The following is a 22,610-nucleotide window of genomic DNA, read 5'->3' as shown; positions in this document are numbered from 1 at the left end:
CTTTCTTTCTTTCTTTCTTTCTTTCTTTCTTTCTTTCTTTCTTTCTTCCTTTCTTCCTTTCTTCCTTTCTTCCTTTCTTCCTTTCTTCCTTTCTTCTTTCTTTCTTGATGAACTAGAGTAGCGTTCATAACTCCAGATGCTGCCTCTGGCCATTTAGTATCCAGGTATTTGTTTTCTTTGATAGCAACACCATTAATATTTATAGCCACTTTCCTTTGCAGCATCTCCCAGATGGCTCTGCGCCAAGTGCACATGTTGAAACTTATCTTTTACCACATCCCAGTGAAGTTCGTAGGAGGAAGACGAAGTCTGTTCCAAAATGCACTGACCCCACTTACAATGAAATTGTAAGTATGAATTATAGCCTGTCCAGGTAGTTTGTATTTTTCTTACCACTTCTTTTTTTTTCAGCTTCACAACCAAATATGGAGAATTTTCAGTAATTGGAAGCATTGTTTCATAAAGGAATGATGTTGCCCAAAATAGTCCCAGCATGCCAAACACTGTTCTGGATGCTATGGGAACCGGAAAATACAGACTCAGCTATCAAAGCTCGGACAGGCCAAACTCAAGCAGGCAGGGGAAGGTTGCTTTGTATGATAACACTTTACCTGACTCTGTTGTATTCTCTCCACCATGTTCATCTTATTCTCTTTAATCTTTTTCTCATACACTTGATTTTTCTCACCTAGCTATTTTATTGTGCAAGCCATTAGATGAAGAACAGTGAGTCCCATGAGATCTATTTTGACAAAAACAAAAACAAACAAACAAACAAAAAACAGCAAAGCTATTGCATTCTGTAAATAGCTCTCCTAAGAGGTTTAAAGCCCCGGTCTTCTGGGTTCTTGCTAAAGCAGCTCCTGCCTTTGGTTCCTCTGCTCTCCTGACTCAGTTGTTTGCCTGTTTGTTCTTGCTGTGTCATATATTGAAAGGTCTACTCAAAAATCTCTGAAAACAAAGACATCTTCCCTTGTTATTTCATCTGTTTGTTTGTTTGTTTCATTTGTCGGGACAGGGGCTTATTATGCATCCCAGGCTTCATACTAGCACGGATCCTCCTCAGCCTCCCTGAGTGCTAGGATTATAAAGTGTGTTGACTCCTAGCTCAGCTTTTCTGAGCAAATTTTTTTTCCTCCCTACCAGCCCCAGACTCACACAAGCTTCTTCCTTTTCACCCTTTAATACTTTGCAGTGTAGATTCTCACCTTTGCTGGTAGGGATTCACTCAAGTGGTCACTGCAGGCTCCTAATTGCTAAATCCAAGGAGCTCTCAGGCTCTTTCCTCCCTGCAGGTGCAAATTGACAGCCAGACACCCTCATTCTTTGAAATCTCTTTTGTGCCTTTTAAGTTCCTTCCTTTCTTAATTACCTTCCTCTTTTCTCTGATTATTGTTTTCTCTTCAATCCTTATTATTCTTCCTCTTAAAATGTTATTTGCTGAAGTTCCACTGTACACCTTCCCCGCCTCCCCTTCAAAAACCATCCCTCCCTAGCCAAAGATTCCACAAAAACCATCCCTCCCTAGCCAAAGGTTCCACATCCAGAACTTCAAACAACCCATGACGGAAAACGAAAACAAAAAATAAGAGAAAAATCAAACCAAAACAAGACAAATGATAGCATTCTTCGGGTTGCGATTCCGAGTTCCTTCTTTTCTGTCTGAACTCCCTAAGAATCACAGTGTGCTTCTTGAGGACTTATGAAGGAGCTGCAGATGGCAAGAGTACCCAGGGTGAGGCACATAGGCTATCCCTGAACTCGGAATGCCTTCTTTTCCTGGGTTTGAGACTCCTCAGGAGTTCTGAAATCAGTCTTCACTGGACACTGAACAATGATGATAGACTGGATGCAGTCACAAGTGTCCTGTCCCATCTCAGCATAAGGTGTGTCTGTGCTGATTCTCCCAAGGCCCAGCTTCTCATAGAACTCAGGCTGCTCTGGAATTCATTTTATATCCAAGGATGACCTTGTACCTCTGATCCTCCTGCCTCTACCTCAAAGGTGGGATTAGTGATGTGCACACCACACCTGATATCTCTCAAGGTTTTGACCTGACCCCCTTCCTCATTGCTGGAGCATGTCACTTAAACTTCTGTGCGCTTGGAATACAGGCTTACTGGTTTGCCCTCTCGAAAGATGCCTTCTCTTTTGAGGAGGATGGGAGATAGGTTTTTATGCTTTGACAGTCTCGGTCATGTATGTTTTATACCTCAGTGTGTCTAGCTCGCACAGTCTGCATGCACACAGGTGTGGGTATGTCCACTACAGTGACCACAACGCAAAGGGAAACGACTGCCTCTGTCCCAGCAGACATCAGCTTGGAATATTTCCTCAGTTAGGGGTGAGTCACATGACCTCATCAGTGATAAAATGTTGACTGACTTAACTTTATGCAAACTCAAAAGACCCCCCCAACCCCTTCCTCATTCCCCCGCTTCCTTCCTCACATGTTCAACTAAGCACAAGGCTGTGCCACTTTTGCTGCCTGACTCCTAAATCCAGTCTTTCTTTTCCTGGTGCAATTCTGTCTGAGATCCCTGACTCTTTAACAATCAGAGATTCCTATGGAGTGTTTGCTTTTTGTTAGTTTTGAGACAGTGTCTCACTATGTAACCTCAGCTGGTCTGGGACTGCCTGATGTAGATCAGGCTGGCTTTGAACTCACAGAGACTTACCTGCCTCTGCCTCCCAAGTGCTGGAGTCAAAATGCATGTGCCTCCAGCACCAGCTCTGGGAAATAGTTTTACCAAATCTTTGACATTTCTACCCAGGGTGTCACCCAGACATATTTATTTTTCATCCATATAAATTATTTGAAGGCTCCTCACTGTCACCTGCTAACCACTATTTTAGGTGTGGTATTCAAAACCCTTAAGTTTTCAATCGGTAATTTTCCTTGGTTCCCTCTTGAAAGAAGAGCACCGAGAATTATTGTCTTTCTAAGATTTATGTGCAATTAGAAGAAATAATACAGATTCCAGTGCCTCTTAGGACATCCCCCAGTGTAATAGCTAGTGTACTTTAGTTTGTATCAATGCCAGGAAGTTGACATTGCTATGATCCCAATAGCTCCTTCTGACTTTGGCAGTCCTGAGAGCCCCCTTCTGGGGATGTGAATGTTTAGCTCTGAACATTGGTGTCACCCGCTTGATCCCCAGTCAAGGAACAGAACAGAGCCATCCCAGGGTTACAAGGACCACCCTACGGTAGACACAGCTGCCTGTCTCAGACTGGTCCTGGATCTCTGTCCCTATGAATTTATCATTCTTAATGTTACATGAATGGGATCGCACACTTTATAATATTTGAAATTGCATTTTGCATCAATTACTTTTTCTCGTCACTGTGATGAAATACCCAGGAAAATCAACTAAAGAGAGGGTTGTTTTGGCTCACAGTTTGAGGGTGTGGTCCATCATGGTGGGGAAGGTGGAGCAACAGGAACACCAGGCAGATGGTCACGGCGTTACACACACTTAGGGTCGTCTTCTCGCCCCAGGACCTAGTCTAGACATCCCTTCTCAGGCATGTTCAGACCCTTTGTTTCCAAGGTGATTCTCTATCCCATCAAGTTGGAAACCAAGGTTCACCATCGATCCTTTTTTAGTCACTGCAGCTTCTTTATTTACCTAGACAAGCTGCACATTGCTGCATAACGTCTTGATGACGCCTCCAGGCAGCCGCTCCACTCTGGCTTCCCTGCTGCTGGGGTCTGTGACTACTGTCACCCCCAGCTCTTACGCCCAGAATCTAGATTTCCTGAGAATAAGGGAGCTGTCTCCTCTCCTCTCATGTCCTTCACACCTAATGACTTCTAAAAGCTGTCTTTAATATTTCAGGTAGTTTTATAAGTGATACTGTGTGTGTGTGTGTGTGTGTGTGTGTGTGTGTGTGTGTGTGTGTGTGTAAAATGCGTATAAAGCATCAGTATGTATTCATGCATGCCTACACGGTTCAGGCAGTATTTTATGATACTATAAATGCATAAAATGTATATAATGCGTGTATGCATGTATACCCACAAAGGATTATCTAAATCAGGAGAGGTATTTTGATATCTTAGTATTCACTATAATGTCCACTCATGTGGGGATGCAGACCCAAGAATACGGAGCCTATTCCTTTTCTTGAATACAGGATGTCCAACCTCTCTATCAATAAACTTTTTAGAGACACTGTACCAAAAGATAAGAAGGGGACTGGAGAGATGGCTCAGCAATTAAGAACACTGGCTGCTCTTGCAGAGGAGCCATGTCTTTGTCCTTGAGGTCACACGGTGACTTACCCTTTCTATAGCTTCAGCTCCAAGGGATATGACACTCTTTTGTCTTCCATGTGATATACACACATACATTCAGACATTCATACACATAAGTTCCCTACATCTAAAAAAAAATTGATTAAGTGGATGGTGCCTAAAGAACAATATTTGAGTTGGTTTTCTGGCTATCACATAAACACACACACACACACACACACACACACACACACACACACAGGCACCACAGTAAATCTATAGTTCTTGAAATAAAAAAGAAAGAAAGAAGGAAGGTCTCAGTCTCTACACTGCAATTCAGTGTTTGTAATTAAGGAAACACATAACAGACGTCACTAGACAGCCAGTATTATTTTAATAAGTTGGAAGTGATTCATCAAAAGCTTAATGGATAGTAAAATCAGCAGAAAGTACACATGCATGAAACCTACTTTACAGTTCTTAGTATGGTCATAAATTTTCTGATGGCTTTGAAATAATCCTAGGTCTTCTTAAATCCATGACCTAGTGATTCTAAAGCATTACATTTCCTTCTTAGCTGAAACACACACACACATACACACACACACACACACACACACACACAATATTCGTATTTTGTACACATTTTAAAAGACCAACAATTAACAGAGTCTATACTTCCATGATCACAGTGTGCATCGAATCCAGAGCAACAGCAATCTGAAGGAATGTGGTCAGCAGAGAGTAGATTGAGAGGGACTGGGGAAGGAGAGGGGCCACCAGAGAGTCACAAGACAGAAACGGGTTGCAAGATTCTGAGTTTCCTCCTGTCATGTTCTGTGTCTGTGTCAATATAGCAATGCTTATAAAAGATGCACAAAACATACCCTTTACTTTACAGCTGACCTATTTTCTCCTGCCCTCAGCTGTGATACAGGATCCTATTTCTATGATAAGGCCCTGTCTCCCTTCTGTGAGTCTTCAGAGGCACCCTAATAGATATCCTTACTAGGAGACCTGGTGCTTATTACAGAGCTCAGAGGCTTATCACATGGCATCGTTGGGTTTTAATAGTGCTGCTCTTCAACCACATCTGAGGCATGCTCATTGGCATCAGCTGCTCACTGCAGCTGAGATTCCTCAAACTGCCAAGGCCTTGCAGCATACTGTGAGGTGAGAGAGAGAGAGACCTTGTTTCGGTCTTTGTGTACATCTCTCAGAGACATAGAAAGGGGACAAGTTGCTGCATATCAGTGTCTTGCCGAAATTTTCACTAAAGTAGTTCTTCCCTTTTTTATTCACAGGTCCCTCTGAGGGAGGGCTAGTTCAAGGACTCTGTCCAGGGGCAGAGGCCCCATCCTTCAATTAGCCAAGCTTTGGTCTAGAACCCAGTTTGTCTATTTGACACTTCCAGTGAGCATCTTAGCAGGTTTTTCGAGCAATGTCTCTGAATTCCTCTGTTGTCCAGAAATCCCACGGTGCACCTGGGTCAGGAGCAGGCTGCTCAGGGCAGAGCTCTGTAGCTTTGAGAGATAGCTGTGGTCTTGGTCCTCACACCATTGTTCTTGTGCCCAGTTATCTCTAACGTCCGGTTAGAAACTATCTACCTTTGTTAAAGGACTCATAATGAAGGAAGGATTTCTGCCTTGCAACAGAATTACATTGTTATAGTCGATGTGTTCCCACCCTGACCTTTTCTTGGATATTATGCAGGAAAATTCTAAAGGAAGCGCTAGAAAGAACAGAACATGCATGCTAATGTTACCGGCCTTACCCGCCTAAAGCACTCTTGCAGAGTACCTAATGGGTGACGAAGCTACAAGGACAGTGTTCCAGGTCTAGTCAGCAAGCCGAGACATTATTTGCTCATCAACTCTCTCTCTCTCTCTCTCTCTCTCTCTCTCTCTCTCTTTCTCTGTCTCCCTGTGTCTCTCTGTGTGCTTATGTGCATACACATCTGTATGTCTGTGTATGGAAATGAGAAGTCAACATCAGGTGTGTCCTCAGGTGCTGTATGTTCACTAATATTTGTGTGTGTGTGGAAGACAGGGTCTCACAGGATGTACTATAAGCTAGCCTTAGACTTACAGAGATATTTGCCTCTCCCTCTGCTTCTGCCTCTCTGCCTCTGCCTCCTCTGTTTCTGCCTCCTCTGCCTCTGCCTCCTCTGCCTCTGCCTCTCTGCCTCTCTGCCTCTCTGCCTCTCTGCCTCTCTGCCTCTGTCTCCTCTGCCTCTACCTCTGCCTCTCTGCCTCTGCCTCTCTGCCTCTCTGCCTCTGCCTCTCTGCCTCTGCCTCTCTGCCTCTGTCTCCTCTGCCTCTGCCTCTCTGCCTCTGTCTCTCTGCCTCTGCCTCCTCTGCCTATGCCTCTCTGCCTCTGCAGTTCCAAGTTTTGGCATTAAAGACATGCACCACTACACCTAGCTTTTTAACACATGGGTTCTGGAAATCAACTTTAGGTTCTTGTCCTTAACCACTGAGCTATCTTCCAAGCCACAACTCTTCTGATGTTCACAAGATGATAAAACTTACTCAGTCATGCACTACAAGTTCCAGAGGATTGGTGTTGCCATGATGTTGTAAGACATTGCTTCCCTAACATTTTGTCACCCACAACACTGCAGCCACCTTCCCGGGAGGACAGAGGTCGCCAAATAACAACGTTTCAGGACACATACACGCACATGATATCAAGGCCCAGAGGGCACACAAGATGTTCAATCCCAGAACTGCCTGATCCCAAAGCCCAAGCTCACCCCACCATAGGACACCATCTCCTGTCCCAGCTCTCTGTTCTCAGGTGTGCTGAGCTGGCTTTCATCCCTGCCCCCTGATATTCTTCCCACCAGCACATACACACTGATCTCCTTTTTATTACTCTCCCTCCACAATCATGAAAATGTACTTTCTCATTATTTATGATGCCCTTGTGTCAAATAGTTCCCAGTGAATGCCTGTATATGAGTGAATAGATCCTCATTACACTCAAAGCTTTCTATTTGAGGCACCAATTCTAGGCCCACAAATTCTATATTTGTCAGAGTGACTAAAGATTCATGCTTATCCATAGAAATGTGTGTGTGTGTATATATATATACATATAACAACTTAATTAAAAGAAATATTTATTCTTTATTTCATTTATATGAAGATATACTAAGTCACTTGATAAAAACATCACAAAGAATGCATTTATCTGTGTTCTTCTCCAGCATGACCCACCAACTATTTATTTCATGGAAAAAGAGTTTAAAAAAACCAGCATTATAGGTGCACAGAACAAGTAAGAGCTATATACAATCAACGATCACTTTAAGAAAATAATTTGCATTATTGAAGAGCAGGTTAAAAATCTATCAGGTAACATAAGCTTTGTAAGTCCCGATGCTTACATTTGACATAGGAAAATAACAAATTTCAAAGTCACTTCCTGAGACTTGCTCCTTTCTGGGTGTATGGGAATTCACTTTTGTCTGGAAGAATATTCCTCAGCCAAGTGATTAAAAAAAAATCTTCCTATTAGTGTATTTGATGGATATTTTAAGCTGATTTATGAGTGTTGAATATTTGGTATAAAGCTTGCAATATCCTTTCATTAATTATTTTCCACGGTGCTACATGCTAGTTTTATCAGTATAGTATAGTGTAGTATAGTATAGTATAGTATAGTATAGCACCATGCAAAGGCACACAGTTGAAGACAGATTTGTGTTCACATAAATCATCACTATATTTCTTTTTAAAATGTTTTCATTTTTGAATTGATTTATACAATTCACAGAGCCCTTGAGCCAGACCTTTTTCCGTGGCCCACTTACTGGAACTGAGTCACTTTCTTCCTTCCCAGTATCACCATCTCGAAGAGTCCTTCATCTGTTGTCTCCGTAGAACAGGCAAGGAAGGAAGGGAGGGAGGAGAAGTCAGAAAGCTGGCAGGCGGCCACTCTGGAGGGAACAAGTGGGAACTTACCCTGAAGTTCTGGATGAATTCTGGGCAGCAACAGTGAGAGGACATGAGTTACAGGAAGTTAACTGGAGGGGGAGGGGTCTGAAGCATTCTCTAAAATCCTTCATTATCCCTGAACCACACGCCTGGCTTGGGCTACTTCACATAGGAATACTAGAAAACTGAAGGCAATTTTCTTTGAGGAACTGAAGACTCCTGAGGAGGAAGTAGCTAGATGGGGCAGAGTAGATAACAATGCATTCCATGTCTCTTGATTGAGTTAGTTTTTTACTTCTTAGGTAAATTTTTGTCTACGACAGAGAACAGGTTGATCTTGAACCAAATGTTATCAATTAACTTCTATTTCTTTAGTGCTGAGGAAGGAATCAAGGGCACACACATGCTCAGCAAGGGGATTTCCTTCGGGCTTCAAGCCCAGTTCTCATGGATGGTATCAGGGGATGATGACAAATACATGTCCACACTGTGCAACTGCTTAGAAACCCCATCCACGCTCACAGAGGGGGTCACCCAGCTGCCCTAGGACCTTCCTCTCAATCTGCCTTTTGTTTTGCATACACCTTCTTTCTCCCTTGTAATGTGGCTGTAAATAGCAAACACGTAGCACTGTGTGAAATTCCTTCTTCCAAATTCACTCTAACACGTCTCCCTGGCAACCACATCAGCTTTCCATTCATGCCTCTTTTCCTTTCACATCTCATAACTAACCATCTTCATGCATCCCCCACTTCCAATGTCTCTTGACCTCCACAGGCCCGTCATTGTCATGACAGTAACATCCCGAACATTGGAAGGCAAAGTTGAACAGACCACACTGGAAAAAAAAATTAACTCACATGAACAATTCATACATATGTATGTATATACATACATACATGTGTATATATATATATATATGTATATGTATACATATATATGTATATATACATGTATGTATATATATGTATACATAAAAAGTCAGATATTTAAAAAGAAAAGCAAGTCATTGCATATAAAAGACCAAAAGAACATCAAAATGCTGTGATTACAGCCCTATGACAGAAAAGTAGATTTTTTTCCTTCCTTTTTTGTTCTGTTTGTATGATAGGTATTAATTGAATAAACCTGTTTTTCATAATTAAAAGTCAGGCAGTGTTAAGTAAAAGAAGTAATCACAAAATGATTCCATCGTTTGTGCAAAGAAAAATTACCTTCTCCCTTTAAGCAGCACTGGTCTGTCTTTCCTCACAGACCTGAACCACAGGGATGTGCTATCCAAGCGCCTGTGACATTCAAGTCAGTACATTCAAGGGTAGTTAGAGGTAGAGTGCTTGATTGCATTCCTAGCAAATAGCTGGCAGAATCACTGAATTTGAAGTGGGAAATTTTAATGGAGTCAGTAGCTGCTAAGATTCTGAAGAAATAGTCATTTAACTCCATTATACTCGTTGAGCCTTGGCTCTTCTGGGTTAACACTAGAAATGAGATATTTTGATGTGAACCTATCCCCTTGATGGTATAAGATGCTAGCATCATTTTTTGAAATTAAGATGAGTATTGAAAAGATGCGTTCAAGCATATGTGATTTATATGTTCCTTCTGTTTCTGTTTTCAGGTGGTGTATGACCAAGTCTCAGAGCTCCAAGGCCATGTCTTAATGCTTATTGTGAAGAGCAAAACTGTATTTGTGGGAGCAATTAACATTCAACTCTGTAGTGTTCCCCTCAATGAAGAAAAGTGGTACCCGCTAGGAAACAGTATCGTCTGACCAGTGCCATGAGTGTATGCATTATTGATTAAGTATTTGTATGTTTTTAGATTCTGATTCTCTCTATCACATAAACAAGGCATCTTTCTTGTGGAAGAGAGCTTAAAGCAGTGGTTCTCAGCTTTCCTAATGCTGTGACGTTTTAACCCAGTTCCTCATATTGTGGGGACCCCCAACCATAAAATTATTTTCATTGCTACTTCATAACTGTAATTGTGTTACTCTTGTGAATTGTAGTGTAAATATCTTATATGCAGGATATTTGATATGAGACTCTTGTGATGAAAAGGTCATTTGACCAAGGGACTGCAACACACTGGTTGAGATCCACTGGCTTAGAGTACGAAGGGCATAGAAGAACCAGATAAGAATCATTCTTTTGTAGTTCTTTAGTCCCTGTTCTCTCCCTATCATATTTTCTCCTTGGAATATTCATCATGTGAAATTCCATATGCAAAGTAATGAAAGAATGATTAATTTTAATATACATTTTGAATCCAACATAAGTTCACACTTTGTCTCAATTGCTTGTTGTAGTCAAAATTATACTTTCAAGGTGTTTTCTAAAGAATGACAGCTAGGGAAAGCTAATGAATGAATTTGAAAGCTAAGGATGTCTGCCTAGCTAAGATGTAAAACTTAAGTATGTGTACAGCCCACATGTCTAGTCATGATGGTATTTTTGAGAAAACTGGTGAGCTCTAGCCACGTGCTATAATTTTTCAATAAAAAACTTAAGATTTTTCTATCATTGCTTAGACTTTTTCTTTAATAATTTCATGCATGTATATAACATCTCTCATTTTTCTTGCTTCTCACCCTTTTTTAGTTTCCTACCACTCTTTTCTAACAATGTCTTTCCTGTGTTCCTATGGGGATTTTTCTTCTTACTATCCCTGGCTGACCTAAAATTCACCATGTAGACCAAACTCTCCCCAAACTCACAGTGATCCTCCTGCCTCTGTCTCCCTATTGCTGGGAATCCAGGTCATTGCACATGGTCTGCAATTTCTTAAGCTCTTAAAATTTCCTTTTGATACTGAGTCATCCACTACCATTGTTTCTTCCAGCCATGGCCATGTTAACCCCCTAAACCTTACCCATCCCAAACCCAAAATGGCTGACTTTAAAGTTATCTGTTTAAAACTTCTTTTCATTTGTTAAATATTAACTTATCCCTTGTTCCCACTATGACCTGAATAAAGGATCTTACAGATTGTTGCTTGCACAGTAGACACAGTAGCAGTGTGCCTTCAAAATAATCACACTGAAGATTTAAAAAAAATAAAACATCTGCCATGTAAATTGTTGTTTTTGTTTCTTTAATCTTTATTTACTTCATTTTTTAAAAGGAATTCAGATTGTTTTGTTTGGTCATTTATGTAACCATATAAACACATGAAAGCCTCTATATTTAGTCACTGAAAACTACATCAATGACTTATATGAGCCAACAGGGCCTCACTAAAAGGCATGATGGCTCTATCCCAGAAAGCCATTAACAATGTGAGCAACTGTTCTGTTCATTCTTGCACTGTTCCCTGTCCTGTCTTACAGGTAATGACGACACACCTTCTCTTCTGTTGAAACCTCCTCTGCATTGTGCCCCCTTAAGCATGCCCCCTCCCACCCTTTCTCCCCCAGCTCCACTGACTTTGTTTCCTCCTTCAAATACATCAAAGGAAACTCCAACAGTCACCCAGGGCTGCCCTGCCTGCAGCATGAAGCAGCTTCTGTGGTTTGCCTCCTACCAGGAAGGAGTGATGGGTGCTTCTCCCAAATCAGTTCCCCAGCCCGTGTATTGAACACCGCCCCTTCCCCACAGCACCAGAATACTCTGTCCCTCTTCACAGCAAACCTTTTTCAAACGGTTGCATCTGCCTTAGGCAGTTTCTGTCTTCCAACATTCTCCCATGCCCATCAAAGGCAGCTGTTTATCTCACCACTTTAGTGAAAGCCTCCATATAGCTAAATCCAACCATCTGTTTCCATCTCCAGGCTGATTTCGCCCATCAACGGTACTGATTCACTCAGTAACCCTCTCATCCACATTACTCTCTGCCAGTGACTTCTGACACTTCTTACCTCTGATGCTTTCCTTTCATAACCTTGCTCTGTTGTTCTCATTCTCCAGCACAAGAGCCCCTGGACACCACCAGACCCTAACGCTGCAGTGGCCCAGGCTCCCCGATAAGTGCTCCTTTCATCCCTGGTATTGGTCTCAGGCATTCTCAACGCTTTAAATGTCATCTGATGCTAATGGTTTCCAGCCTTATAACTCTATCCAACACTCCTACCAAAGTCCAGCAGTGAGTGTTCAACTATGTGTGTGTGTGTTCTAATCAGTTAAGACCCATTAGACCTGTCTTCAAACTACATCCCAAGTCCAGTCACTTAACATTCTTTTCCTGTTTCCCTGGTCCAAGCTCCTGCTGTCATCGTTACCCTAGGTTACCACAAATGCCCTCTCAGCAGCCTCCTGGTTTCCAGGAACCACCGCCCCTGCCATTCTTTTTCCAAAGCCATGGCCTCTGGGATGCCTCTGGGATGTTGATGTCATTTTGCTCTAAACTCTGCAGGTTTTTCTAATCTCAGAGCAAAAGCCCTAGCCTTTAAAATAGCCTGAAAGGCTCTATTGCTAACTTCTCAACAAATGTCTGTCTCTCTGATTTTAACTTTTGTTGTGTCCCTCTCTCCTAAGAGCTCAAGCCATGGCCTCCTTTCTGTACCCTGGGAACCCCAGGCATGCTTCATCCTTGAACATCTGTGATCAGTCAACCACTTCTTCCAAAAATGTTCTTTTGGCCGCTGTGTCCACTTTTCTGACTCCCACACATCCTTCAGATCTTGAGCAAAGGTCTCCAGCTCTCTCAAGCATATCCCATGACACTACAGTGACATGGCAAATTTCTGGTCCCAGATATACACTGGATTCCTCCTACTCTCCTTTTCCATCTATAAGTTTATCGTCTCTGGATAATGTGCATATTTGCTTTTTATTTTACATGTTATTGATATTTGCTTCCCAGGTAATAAACCCTAAGCCAGCTAAGGTTTTTCTCATTGACAGTACATGCTCAGACAAAGTACAGGGGAGTTCTTACCTTGGTGCCCTCATTGTGAAGAACCCTACTTCCTATAGATGTGACTGTGAGCCATACTCCAAGCCCCAATCCAGACTAGCCTTGGTACAAAGATCTGCTAATTCCCTCTCCCCGCCTGACAGGCTTCCTCTCAGGAGCTACTCATCTCAAGTCTCACTGTGTCACCAATGCAAGGCCCAGGGATGACCAAGGGAAGACTGGGTGTGACTTAAGTGTGCCTGTTGAGCGACTACAAACATGTACATAAGACCACCCATGGTCCTGGTTTTACTGGAAGCACCCATCTCTAGCTGCCTTTCAGGGTATGCAGTGTTGACATAAAGGTGAAGAGTTTCCTGGTGAAGTTAGAGGCCGTGCTTCACCATACATGGAGAGTCAGTAAAGACTGAAAGGGGTTTATTTATGTATTTAGGCGCTAGGAGTTTAAAGAAATCTATAAAATTGTAGTTGGCCTCTAATCTTACATACAAAGACATCAGACACAATGGACAATACACCTTTCAAACAGGTTCAAAAGGGCACAAAACAAACTATGCCAATACTGCATCAACAAAACCCAGCACAACCTGGAGACGAGAAAATATGGTGGTTAAAAGTGCTACTTTATAAAATTCTAAATATAGATTATTTTGCAAAGAAGGAAGGAAGAAAAAGAGAGGGTGGAAGGGGAAACAGAGAGAGACAAAGAGAGAAAGAGAGAGAGGAGACTGTAGAGAGCGTGGGCATGATAGCATGTATAATTCCAGCCTCAGGAAGCAGAAAGATTGTGACTCTGAGGCCCAGGTAGGCTGGAAAAATAGAACTATGTATCAAAAATGCAGTAAGATGAAGCTGAGAGTTATAAAAAGAAGGAAAAGAAAGCCTTTAATTATACATCTGGCTTCACCTACAAAAGATAGGGAGATAGCTCACAGATGGCATACTTGCCTGGAAGGTGCAAAGCTCTACATTCAGTCCCAGGCATTAGAAAAACAAAGCAACAAAACAGGAAAAAAAATTAGCCAGAGTCACAAAAGAGGACACCTTTATTCAAAAATGTTATATTTAAATATCCAGCTTTTTTTTTTAAGCTGTAGAAAAACAAACCACAGAGACTATCCACTGGAAGGAAAAAAAAAAATAGACAGCAAGTACTCTGGAGAAGAGCCTTGGGGTAAATCCACAAAACAGACCTTAAAACAACTGCTAATGATGCTCATAGGGCTAGAGTGGGTAGAGAGAAAGTTAATCAACATGGAAAAATGGATAAAAAGATAAAAATATGACAAGAAACTAAAATTAAAATTGTGGACTTGAAAAAGTAAAACAATTAATCTTCAAAGTTCACTAGAAGAATATAAGGAATAATTTAGGCAGGCAGGATATAGAAACAGCAACTATTAAAACAGAAGAGTTGAGACAGCTAGACAGAGAAAAAGGTAGCTAAAAGAAGCTGTAGGGAGACTCAGAACAAACAGATTCAGACAAGAGTAAAAGCTATGAAGGTAACGTGGTAACCTTGTTTTGTAACATTTTTATTTTTTTACATGATTTAAGAAATTAATGAACTCAAAATCAACTATTAGTTGGTATATTTCCACTATGTATGAAGATTATGTGATTTTACTGTACCAACAAATGGAAGGGGTGGTGCTGAAAAGTAAAGATGAAAGTTTGTGTGTGGGAGGTTGTATGTGAGTTAAGCAGTTATAAAATCATAATTTTAAGATACTAAGTGTAATCCTCATGGTAAACAAGGAAAATAACTGTAAAACATGCACCAAAGAAACTAGAAGGAATTTTATGCTTAAAACAGAAAGAAAACAGTTGACTGAACATAAAAGAAAACAGCAGCACAGAAAATGAAGAACAAAGAGTCAATAAAGCAAACAGAAAATAAACATAAAACAACCAAAGTTTTTTTCTTATCAATAAATAATCTGATGTAAATCCTTCCAACCAAAATATGTAGATTAGACACTTCCTCAGCAGAACAACCATGAGTACAAAATCCACTGAGCATCACCTTCTATTGAAAAATCCCTGGGACTTATACTGTGGAGAAAGGGAGCTGTCCTCCCTACCCGCCCTCAACACAAATAAGTGAGAAAAATAAAATAAAATTTAAAAGACCCGAAGAAGGGCAAGAATACAGTATCCAACACACTACTGAGTGTTGTCGTCAAAGCAATCAAGCAAGAAGAAAAGATGCATTCAAATAGAAAGAAAAAAAAAAAGGAAAGACATCTGTACTCAAAGATGATTTATCCTGTAGAAAATCCTGAAGGTTCCACCAGAAAAAAATAGACCAAATAAATTTAACAGAGCAATATGGAATAAAACATAAAAGTCAGTTGCATGTCAGGTCTTAAAAAGAAAAACAAAACAAAACAATGGGATCTTGCACTTTCTAATTTCCAAGCTTACCATAAAGCTATGATAATCAAAGCTGTGGCACCAACATAAAGACACCTGATGGAACAGAATTAATACCAGGGAAACAAATCCTCCCAAACATGGTCTATCAATTTCTGATGAGCTTGACAATTCCATTCAGTGGTTTTCTACAAGCAACGCTGAAATTACTAGATATTTCCATGCAAAGACTTAAGGAAGATGTAATACCATACACAAAATTAACTGTAAACGTATGAAAGATCCAAACATAAAATTTTAAGCTATAAATTCTCAGAAGAACACACCGGGCAAGCGTGTCTTGAGATTGGATTTGGCAGTAATCTTTGTTGCTGTGGAAACAATATGTAGTTTTTAAAAAATGAGGAAAAATGAGGAAGAAAAGGACATAACTAGGTTGAGTAGATAGCTCCATCATCTTGCTTCCAACCATGAATGTCTAAGCTCATAGCTCCAGAGCCCACATTAAGAGCTAAGTGTGGTGGTGTGTGTCCATACCCTGAACAATACTGGAATGGGAGGGAGAGGCAGGCATAGCCCTGGAACCTCCTTCCTGGCGAAATTTTTGAAGACAGTGAGAGACCCTGTCTCAAACAAAATGTTGAAAAGCTCTTACAATACTCTGGTTATCCTCTGCCTTCCACGCACAGGTATGAACCCACACCCATACACATGAAAATGCACACACGTACACACAGCCCACACTGATATGCCATAAAGCAATAAATAATTTTAAAACAAACTTTTCATGTGTTCCTGCAATTCCACTTCTGTCTTAAAATACTGAAATCAGGAACTCAAAGAGATCTGTGTGCATTTGTGCACGTCTCTGCTCACAGTGGCATTGTCCAAAGCTGAAATGTGGGAGCTATACAAGTGTCAATCATCAAACGAGTGTAGTAAGGCATGACTTCATATGGAGATGAACTTTTTACATGTGTGCGTGGGTGAGAGTGTGTGTACATGTGCAAGTGTGCCATGTGGAGGTCAGAGGGCACGAGTCAGTTCCCTCCTTCCACTGTTGTAGTCCCAGTGAGAAAACTCAGATGATCAGGTTGGATGACAAACATCTTTCCTTGCTAAGCCATCTTGCAAGCCCTACCCATATAGATGAAATGTTGAAATATTTTGCTTAGTGAAGTAAACCAATCATAAAAAAGCTAACTATGATCTGGTTACACTTATTTGGGAGAGAAACAAACAGAAAAAAACAAACAGATTAATGGTTACTAGGGAACATTGAATTTGTGGGGCAAGGTACTGCTTAATTTGATTTCAGTTTTCAAAAGTCAAAGAAGTTACAGGATGGATGGAGGAAGATTGCATAAAATAAATGTATTTAATACCATTGAGCTATTTACTTAGAATAATCATAAGGAACTGTCATGTGTATTTTAAAACAATAATAAAACAGAAAAAAACAGTATTAAAGTGTTTTATGCTTAAAATATTTTGCCTGCAATTAAAAGATTTGATAAAACAATAGTTCTGAGATTATGTCAGTGAACACATTATATAAAGTTGTATTTTGTGACAATAAAAACAGGAAGGGGATACAAAATTACATAGGACCACAGTTTTTATAATACTTGATATTGCATTGATAATAATTTGAACTTATACTATAAGATGTTAATTAGGATATACAGGCATAGTATTAAGAAAATGACAATAATAGAAGAAACAGGAATAAAAGTTTATTTAAGATATCTAACACAAAAGAATGAAATCATGGAGGTCCCAAAGAACCAAAAAGATGCCATCATCAAACAGAAAAGGGAAATTGGTAGGGGTAAGCACTTGCATCTCTGTAATTACATTAAATGTAAATGGATTAAACTCTCCAATTAGAGGCAGGGTTTGAGTAATGCATTTAGTAAAGCAAGATTTAATTATAAACCATCTACAAGAGACTCTGTATCCAATGATGTAAATAGGTTAAAAGGAGAAAAAATAATTTATACAAAGAGTAACCAGAAGAGCTGAGTAGTTTTGTTAATATTTGAGTAGAGAAAATAATACTGAAGTTGAGAAAATTGCTACAAGAGACAAAGAAGAAATATTTATACATAATTTATATAGAACTAAGATGTCATAAATCATGTCTAGGTTAGTTACATACATGTAACAATAGAACATGATATATACGGATAAATCAATTAAAAAGTTATAAAAAATACACAAAGCAAACATGAATAAAACTGAAGGAAGAAATAAATGTCTCATCAATATTTGAGAATTTTGATGTCTCACTGCAAATAACAAGTTGAATCACATAGATAACTTGAACCTATAGTCATATAGAACATATTAGCCATATAGCCAACAACAACAATAGTACTATCAAGTCCACGGGGACCATGTCCAAGAGTAGACAATTGATTAGGCCACAAATAATATTCTAAGTTTATTGTATTGAAGTCTATATATCTTATTTCATTTTTCAGAAAATAGAATACTATAATAAAAAATGAAAGGTACTTTAAAGAAATTCTCCCTAAGAGGTAGGTGTCCCAAGCACAGTTCTTAAACCATAGAAGAGAAAAAGTGTAGTTTCCGTACATAATTGAAATGGTTGCTTTTCATAATGCTTTAAGTTACATCATCAGATAAAATCTATCTTTCATGACTGACAGAGCCAGGAGTTCCTGCGGTGGTGGAGGAATGTCCTGAGGTTGAGAATAAAAGACATTTTATCTATCCACTTATTTATTTATTTTAATTTTTAAACTCAGTTTTAATTATGAGTATATGTGCAGGCTTTCCTGTATGTGCACCAGCTGTGTGCAGGTACCCACAGAAGCCAGGAGAGGAAGGCAGATGCCCTGGAACTGGAGTTATTGGTGATAGTGAGCTTCCTGGTGTGGATGATGGAAATCAAACTTCTGTAAGAGCAGTAAGTTCTCTCAACTGCTGAGCCGTCTCTCCAGCTCCTGAGAGATATTTTTATACACCGAGGAGCTAAATACGTACTCATGACAAAGGCTGCCTCCATCACAACGTTGTAAACACTGAAAGAAATGCAGGAATAATTCACATTTTCACTTCGTAGTTCTTAATTAGTGACTACCACTCAGAGATGTGACTGACTGCACAGTACCTTAGTTCCATGCATTTGGAAACCTCCCTTCAAGAGGCAGTGATCATGAGCCACAACTCTTCAGCTCCTGTAGCCTGGTGAGTATTTGTCAGAGCTGAAACCCAACTGAAGCATGTTTATCCACTCAGATGCTGTGACTTGTTGTGATGGTGGGTGGGAACTTTCTGCACTAGGACTTAAGAGCATGTTACCAGAATAAACTACAATTTAGATTATTTTTAGAGTTTAAAAAATTTTCCTTTTATCTTACTCTTTCTTAGTTTGCCTCCTTGTTTACCAATTACTATAAAGTATATTTAGTATGTCTAATTTGGTATTCTATGTGATATAAAATTCTATAATATAAGCAGCGCTAACTTTGAGTTTTAAGTACTTCCCATCAATATCTATGCTGTCAATTTCCTTATTATAGGTAATGTAAACCTTGGATTTTCTTGCAGTCCTCTACCATAATATATTAAATCTGACCTCTTTTTTTTTTTTTTTTTTTTTTTACAACTACTACCATGAGCAGATGACATACCATGCTCCACTAACTGGCTTTTTGTTTACTTTGTAAACATACCAAAGTAAAAAAGGGATAGTGACCTTTAACGAACTCTCTCAGCCTTTGAAGACGTCCAGGAGAAAAGATAATGCAAGCCCAATTGTGTCTGCTGTCACAACTGAGGATTTAATGAGTGAAGCCATTTTGTAACACCCAGCCACAGCCAACTCTCTATCAGAGATTCCCAACGTCATTTTCTGCAAAGGCAGAAATGTTCAGTGTCTCCCTTACCCAATATGACAGCCATTGACACAAGCTGTTGAGTACTGGAAATTGTGGCTACATTTTTTAAATTTTAGTTTTATTCAGTTGGAATGGATTTAAATATAACAATAAATTGTATAAACCCAATCTTGGTGACTGTATCAAAGAATAACCCAAAGGCAATCTGGCCAAATTACAAATTCATGAGACTGTTCCAGGACACTATTTGGGGTGGGAGTATTTTATGATTATAGAATTCTAGGTATATTAAACTTACAAAACCAATGTAAATAAGTGTAGTGCTGCCTTCATCATTCTGTTTTACATAGATATCTACAGGAGCTTCTGACATTCATGTTGGACACATGGGGCAAGTGACTGCTGGGAAATAAATGGTCACAACACACATATAGAACCGAGGAAAGATGAAAGAAGCAAGGTCCTACTCAGTTATTTGAACCACCATTTGTCTCTTTTGAAGCAAAACTCACTTATTCTATTTAATAATAAATAGCAGTAAGCCTTGTTGTCTGCTCAAGGCAATTTATGACACATTCCTTGTATTTTGTAACAGAGAGAATATGTAACCCATAATCCATCCTTAATGTTTTTCTAAACATCTTTTTAACAATCTGGAGGTCAGTGAAATTGTACGAAATTGCCTTTGAAGTATCTCAGAGCGTCTTCCAATGGAAGAATGCTGTTTTCAGTTATTCATGTGGTAGCTATATTACTTTTATAGTTAGGTGTTTAAGAAAAAAATATTTCTGATGTTATAGAGACTTTGATGTAGATTACAAAGAGACAGTGCCAAAATGTTAGGACAAAGCCTTTGGCTTTGAGAGTGTCAGCTCAGCCACTTAAACCAATAATGGCAGCCAAGTGGCAAGTAGTGTTGAAAGGAAGGGAAGAGACTTAATCAGCATGGTCATTCAGAGAACAACAAATGCAGAACTTCAGCAATTTCAACACCATCTTCATGACACTAACAAGAACTTTGTAGGTTTGTATTTTAAAGAAAAGGAGAAAATTGGGATATGAATAGCTGAGAGACCAGAGGGTTTGACCCGCTAATGATTTGTGTATCATTATCTCCAACATGGCCCTACAAAGGATTCTGGGCATGTCAAAATCACTGTCATCACATAAAGGGAGCAACTGGATTCTATGAGATGACGACTCTGGCTTCAGAACACAGCCTCACAACTGTGGGTAGTTGTTCTCATGTGGGAGGATATCATTCCTTTGAGAAGCATTGTTGTTCAGAGACACGTTTGCTCCTTTGTCATAAAGATGTTTGTAAATCCTGCAGTTTGTGGAATCCAGTGTTACTAAAGAAAACAAGGATGTAAGAGAAAAAAAAAACTTTTAATGAAAAACTTGAGAGAGACAAAATGGACTTAAGTCAGTAACAACTGCTCTCCTTTCCAAATGGTCCTGCTAGCCAGGCTTAAATAGAAAAATAAGCAAAATGGTTGTTTGCACGTGGGACAATTGGTTCTTCTTAGATAAACACATGCACAAACTATTCCTACAATCTCACCTGTCTCTTCTCAGGAAGGCATTGAAAGATGAGTCAGTGTTAGAGAAACCAGGTTAATAGCATGCTGGCAAGTTGTTTTTGAGGAATAGAGAAAGGAGTTTTGCTTTTATAACCTTTGGGAATCTGAACTCTTATGCAAGTGAGTGCTCTCATCTTCCTTCTGTCACCTTGAGCAAGTATAACCATTACTTGGGCTGTACTTCTGTTTCCACATGCATATTCTGTGTTTTCTTACCGTGGGTGGGCACCCAGGTTGAGTGTCAAGTTTTAACAGCAGGAGTTCTGATAACACTGTGTGTAGAAACTATGGAGGGAAGACTGGTTGGTGATCAAAATGTAGTTTCTGGAAAGCTAAGGCAAACACAAAACGCACAGTGAAGCGGCAGTGTATCAAGCCAGCAGTACTCCATTCAACCACCAATTCCAACAATAGCCTCAAACTTGAGCATGAATCTGCATCTCCAGGAAGGTATTTTAGAACAGACTGATGGGCCACAGCTTCTGAGTTTCTAATTTCAGAATCCCATGATGGCCAGGCTTGGTAGCATAAGCTTATAATCCCTTCATTCAGGAAACAGAGGAAGCATGATGGGGAGTTCAAGGCCACCCTACTCTACAGAGCCAGTTTAAAGCAAGCCTGGGCTATGTGGGACCCTGTCTATGAATAAATAAATAATCCTGAAGCCGAGTCAAGGGATATGTATTTCCGAAATATGTTCTGACCTAAATCTGTTTTCCCTGGCCTCAGGGTCATTTGAAGGACATAATTAAATCACAGCACCCACTGTGCCACACGTTTTATCACAATCTCTAAGAATGGAATGAGGGCACCTGAGTGCTCTAAAATGCTCCACGTGATTCTAGTGTGCAGATAAAATTCAAATCACTGGCTTAGTCTAAGAACAACTCTAAACATTCCTCTGAGTCATCATAAAACTCTCTAAACAGAAGCGGGCTTTCCACTGGGCTTTCTGCAGGGCTGGTTAGCCGGTCAGAACTTCAGTGGCTCGACAGTCTAGAATGTTCCAAGCCCAGAAGCAAATTGTCTTGGGACATCAGCCATTTCGTAGATAGCTTTGGCTCCCAGCAATTACCTTACTCTGTACTTCATCCAACGTCTTTGTGAGCATTTGGTCAGCCCTTCGGAATGTACATAGTAGTAGGTTTCAAGCAAAAATGGGGCTGAGGGTGCTGTCCAAGACCATGCAAGGTCTATGACAGTACCTCTCACACTCTGCTTTGCTGTAACCTACCTAGTTAATGTTAGAAGAGGAGCTTGATTGCTGACCTCGGTTTATGTTAAAAGCTTCATCAGACTGTTACCACCTGAAAACATGGAGTCTGGGGTAACCTATATCTGTGTTTACAGCCCGAAGTTTCTCACATGTGACTCCAGAATAAACTCTTCTATCATTTTTGAGTGAGACACCATATTTTTGTGTTGAGAAGAATATAGCAAACAGGTAGCCACGAAGGGTAGAAGCACAATTGTATCCTTTGTCATAAATGTTATTTATGAGCAACAATATAATGTTTGTAGTATTTATTTGTGAGCATGTATAATTGTGTTTGTCCATGAGTTGTGTCTAAAAGTTATTTTCAATCAAACATAAAAAAAATCTCACAGAATTTTAAACTTTCTAAACCATTTGTTGATCCATGTTCCATGCATGGATACTCTTTAGTAACATTCAACATTGTGCTTCAGCGTCCCTTTCCATAAAAGTGCTCTGGTTAACAAGGGAGATCAGAAATACACCTTTTAG

At 39.9% G+C, this 22,610-nt stretch overlaps 1 protein-coding gene across 4 annotated transcripts in view; it reads left to right on the top strand.

The window, feature by feature from the left end:
* Positions 1–10,698, top strand: part of Pik3c2g (phosphatidylinositol-4-phosphate 3-kinase catalytic subunit type 2 gamma) — a 327,855-nt gene extending 317,157 nt beyond the window's left edge. For all 4 annotated transcript variants that reach the window (XM_055610362.1, XM_055610384.1, XM_055610373.1 and 1 more), the window contains 2 exons: positions 222–347; positions 9,800–10,698. In XM_055610362.1, coding sequence (XP_055466337.1) covers positions 222–347; positions 9,800–9,952 — 279 coding nt within the window. In that variant the 3' untranslated portion in view covers positions 9,953–10,698. The remainder of the gene's footprint in view (positions 1–221; positions 348–9,799) is intronic.
* Positions 10,699–22,610: the final 11,912 nt, after the last annotated feature.

This window comes from Psammomys obesus, unplaced genomic scaffold (genome assembly GCF_907164565.1).
Source record: "Psammomys obesus unplaced genomic scaffold, mPsaObe1.curated_primary_1811, whole genome shotgun sequence".
In the NCBI taxonomy this organism is placed as follows: domain Eukaryota; kingdom Metazoa; phylum Chordata; class Mammalia; order Rodentia; family Muridae; genus Psammomys; species Psammomys obesus.
Note: the sequence above shows the minus strand (reverse complement) of the source record. Positions and strands in the feature narration are given on the sequence as shown.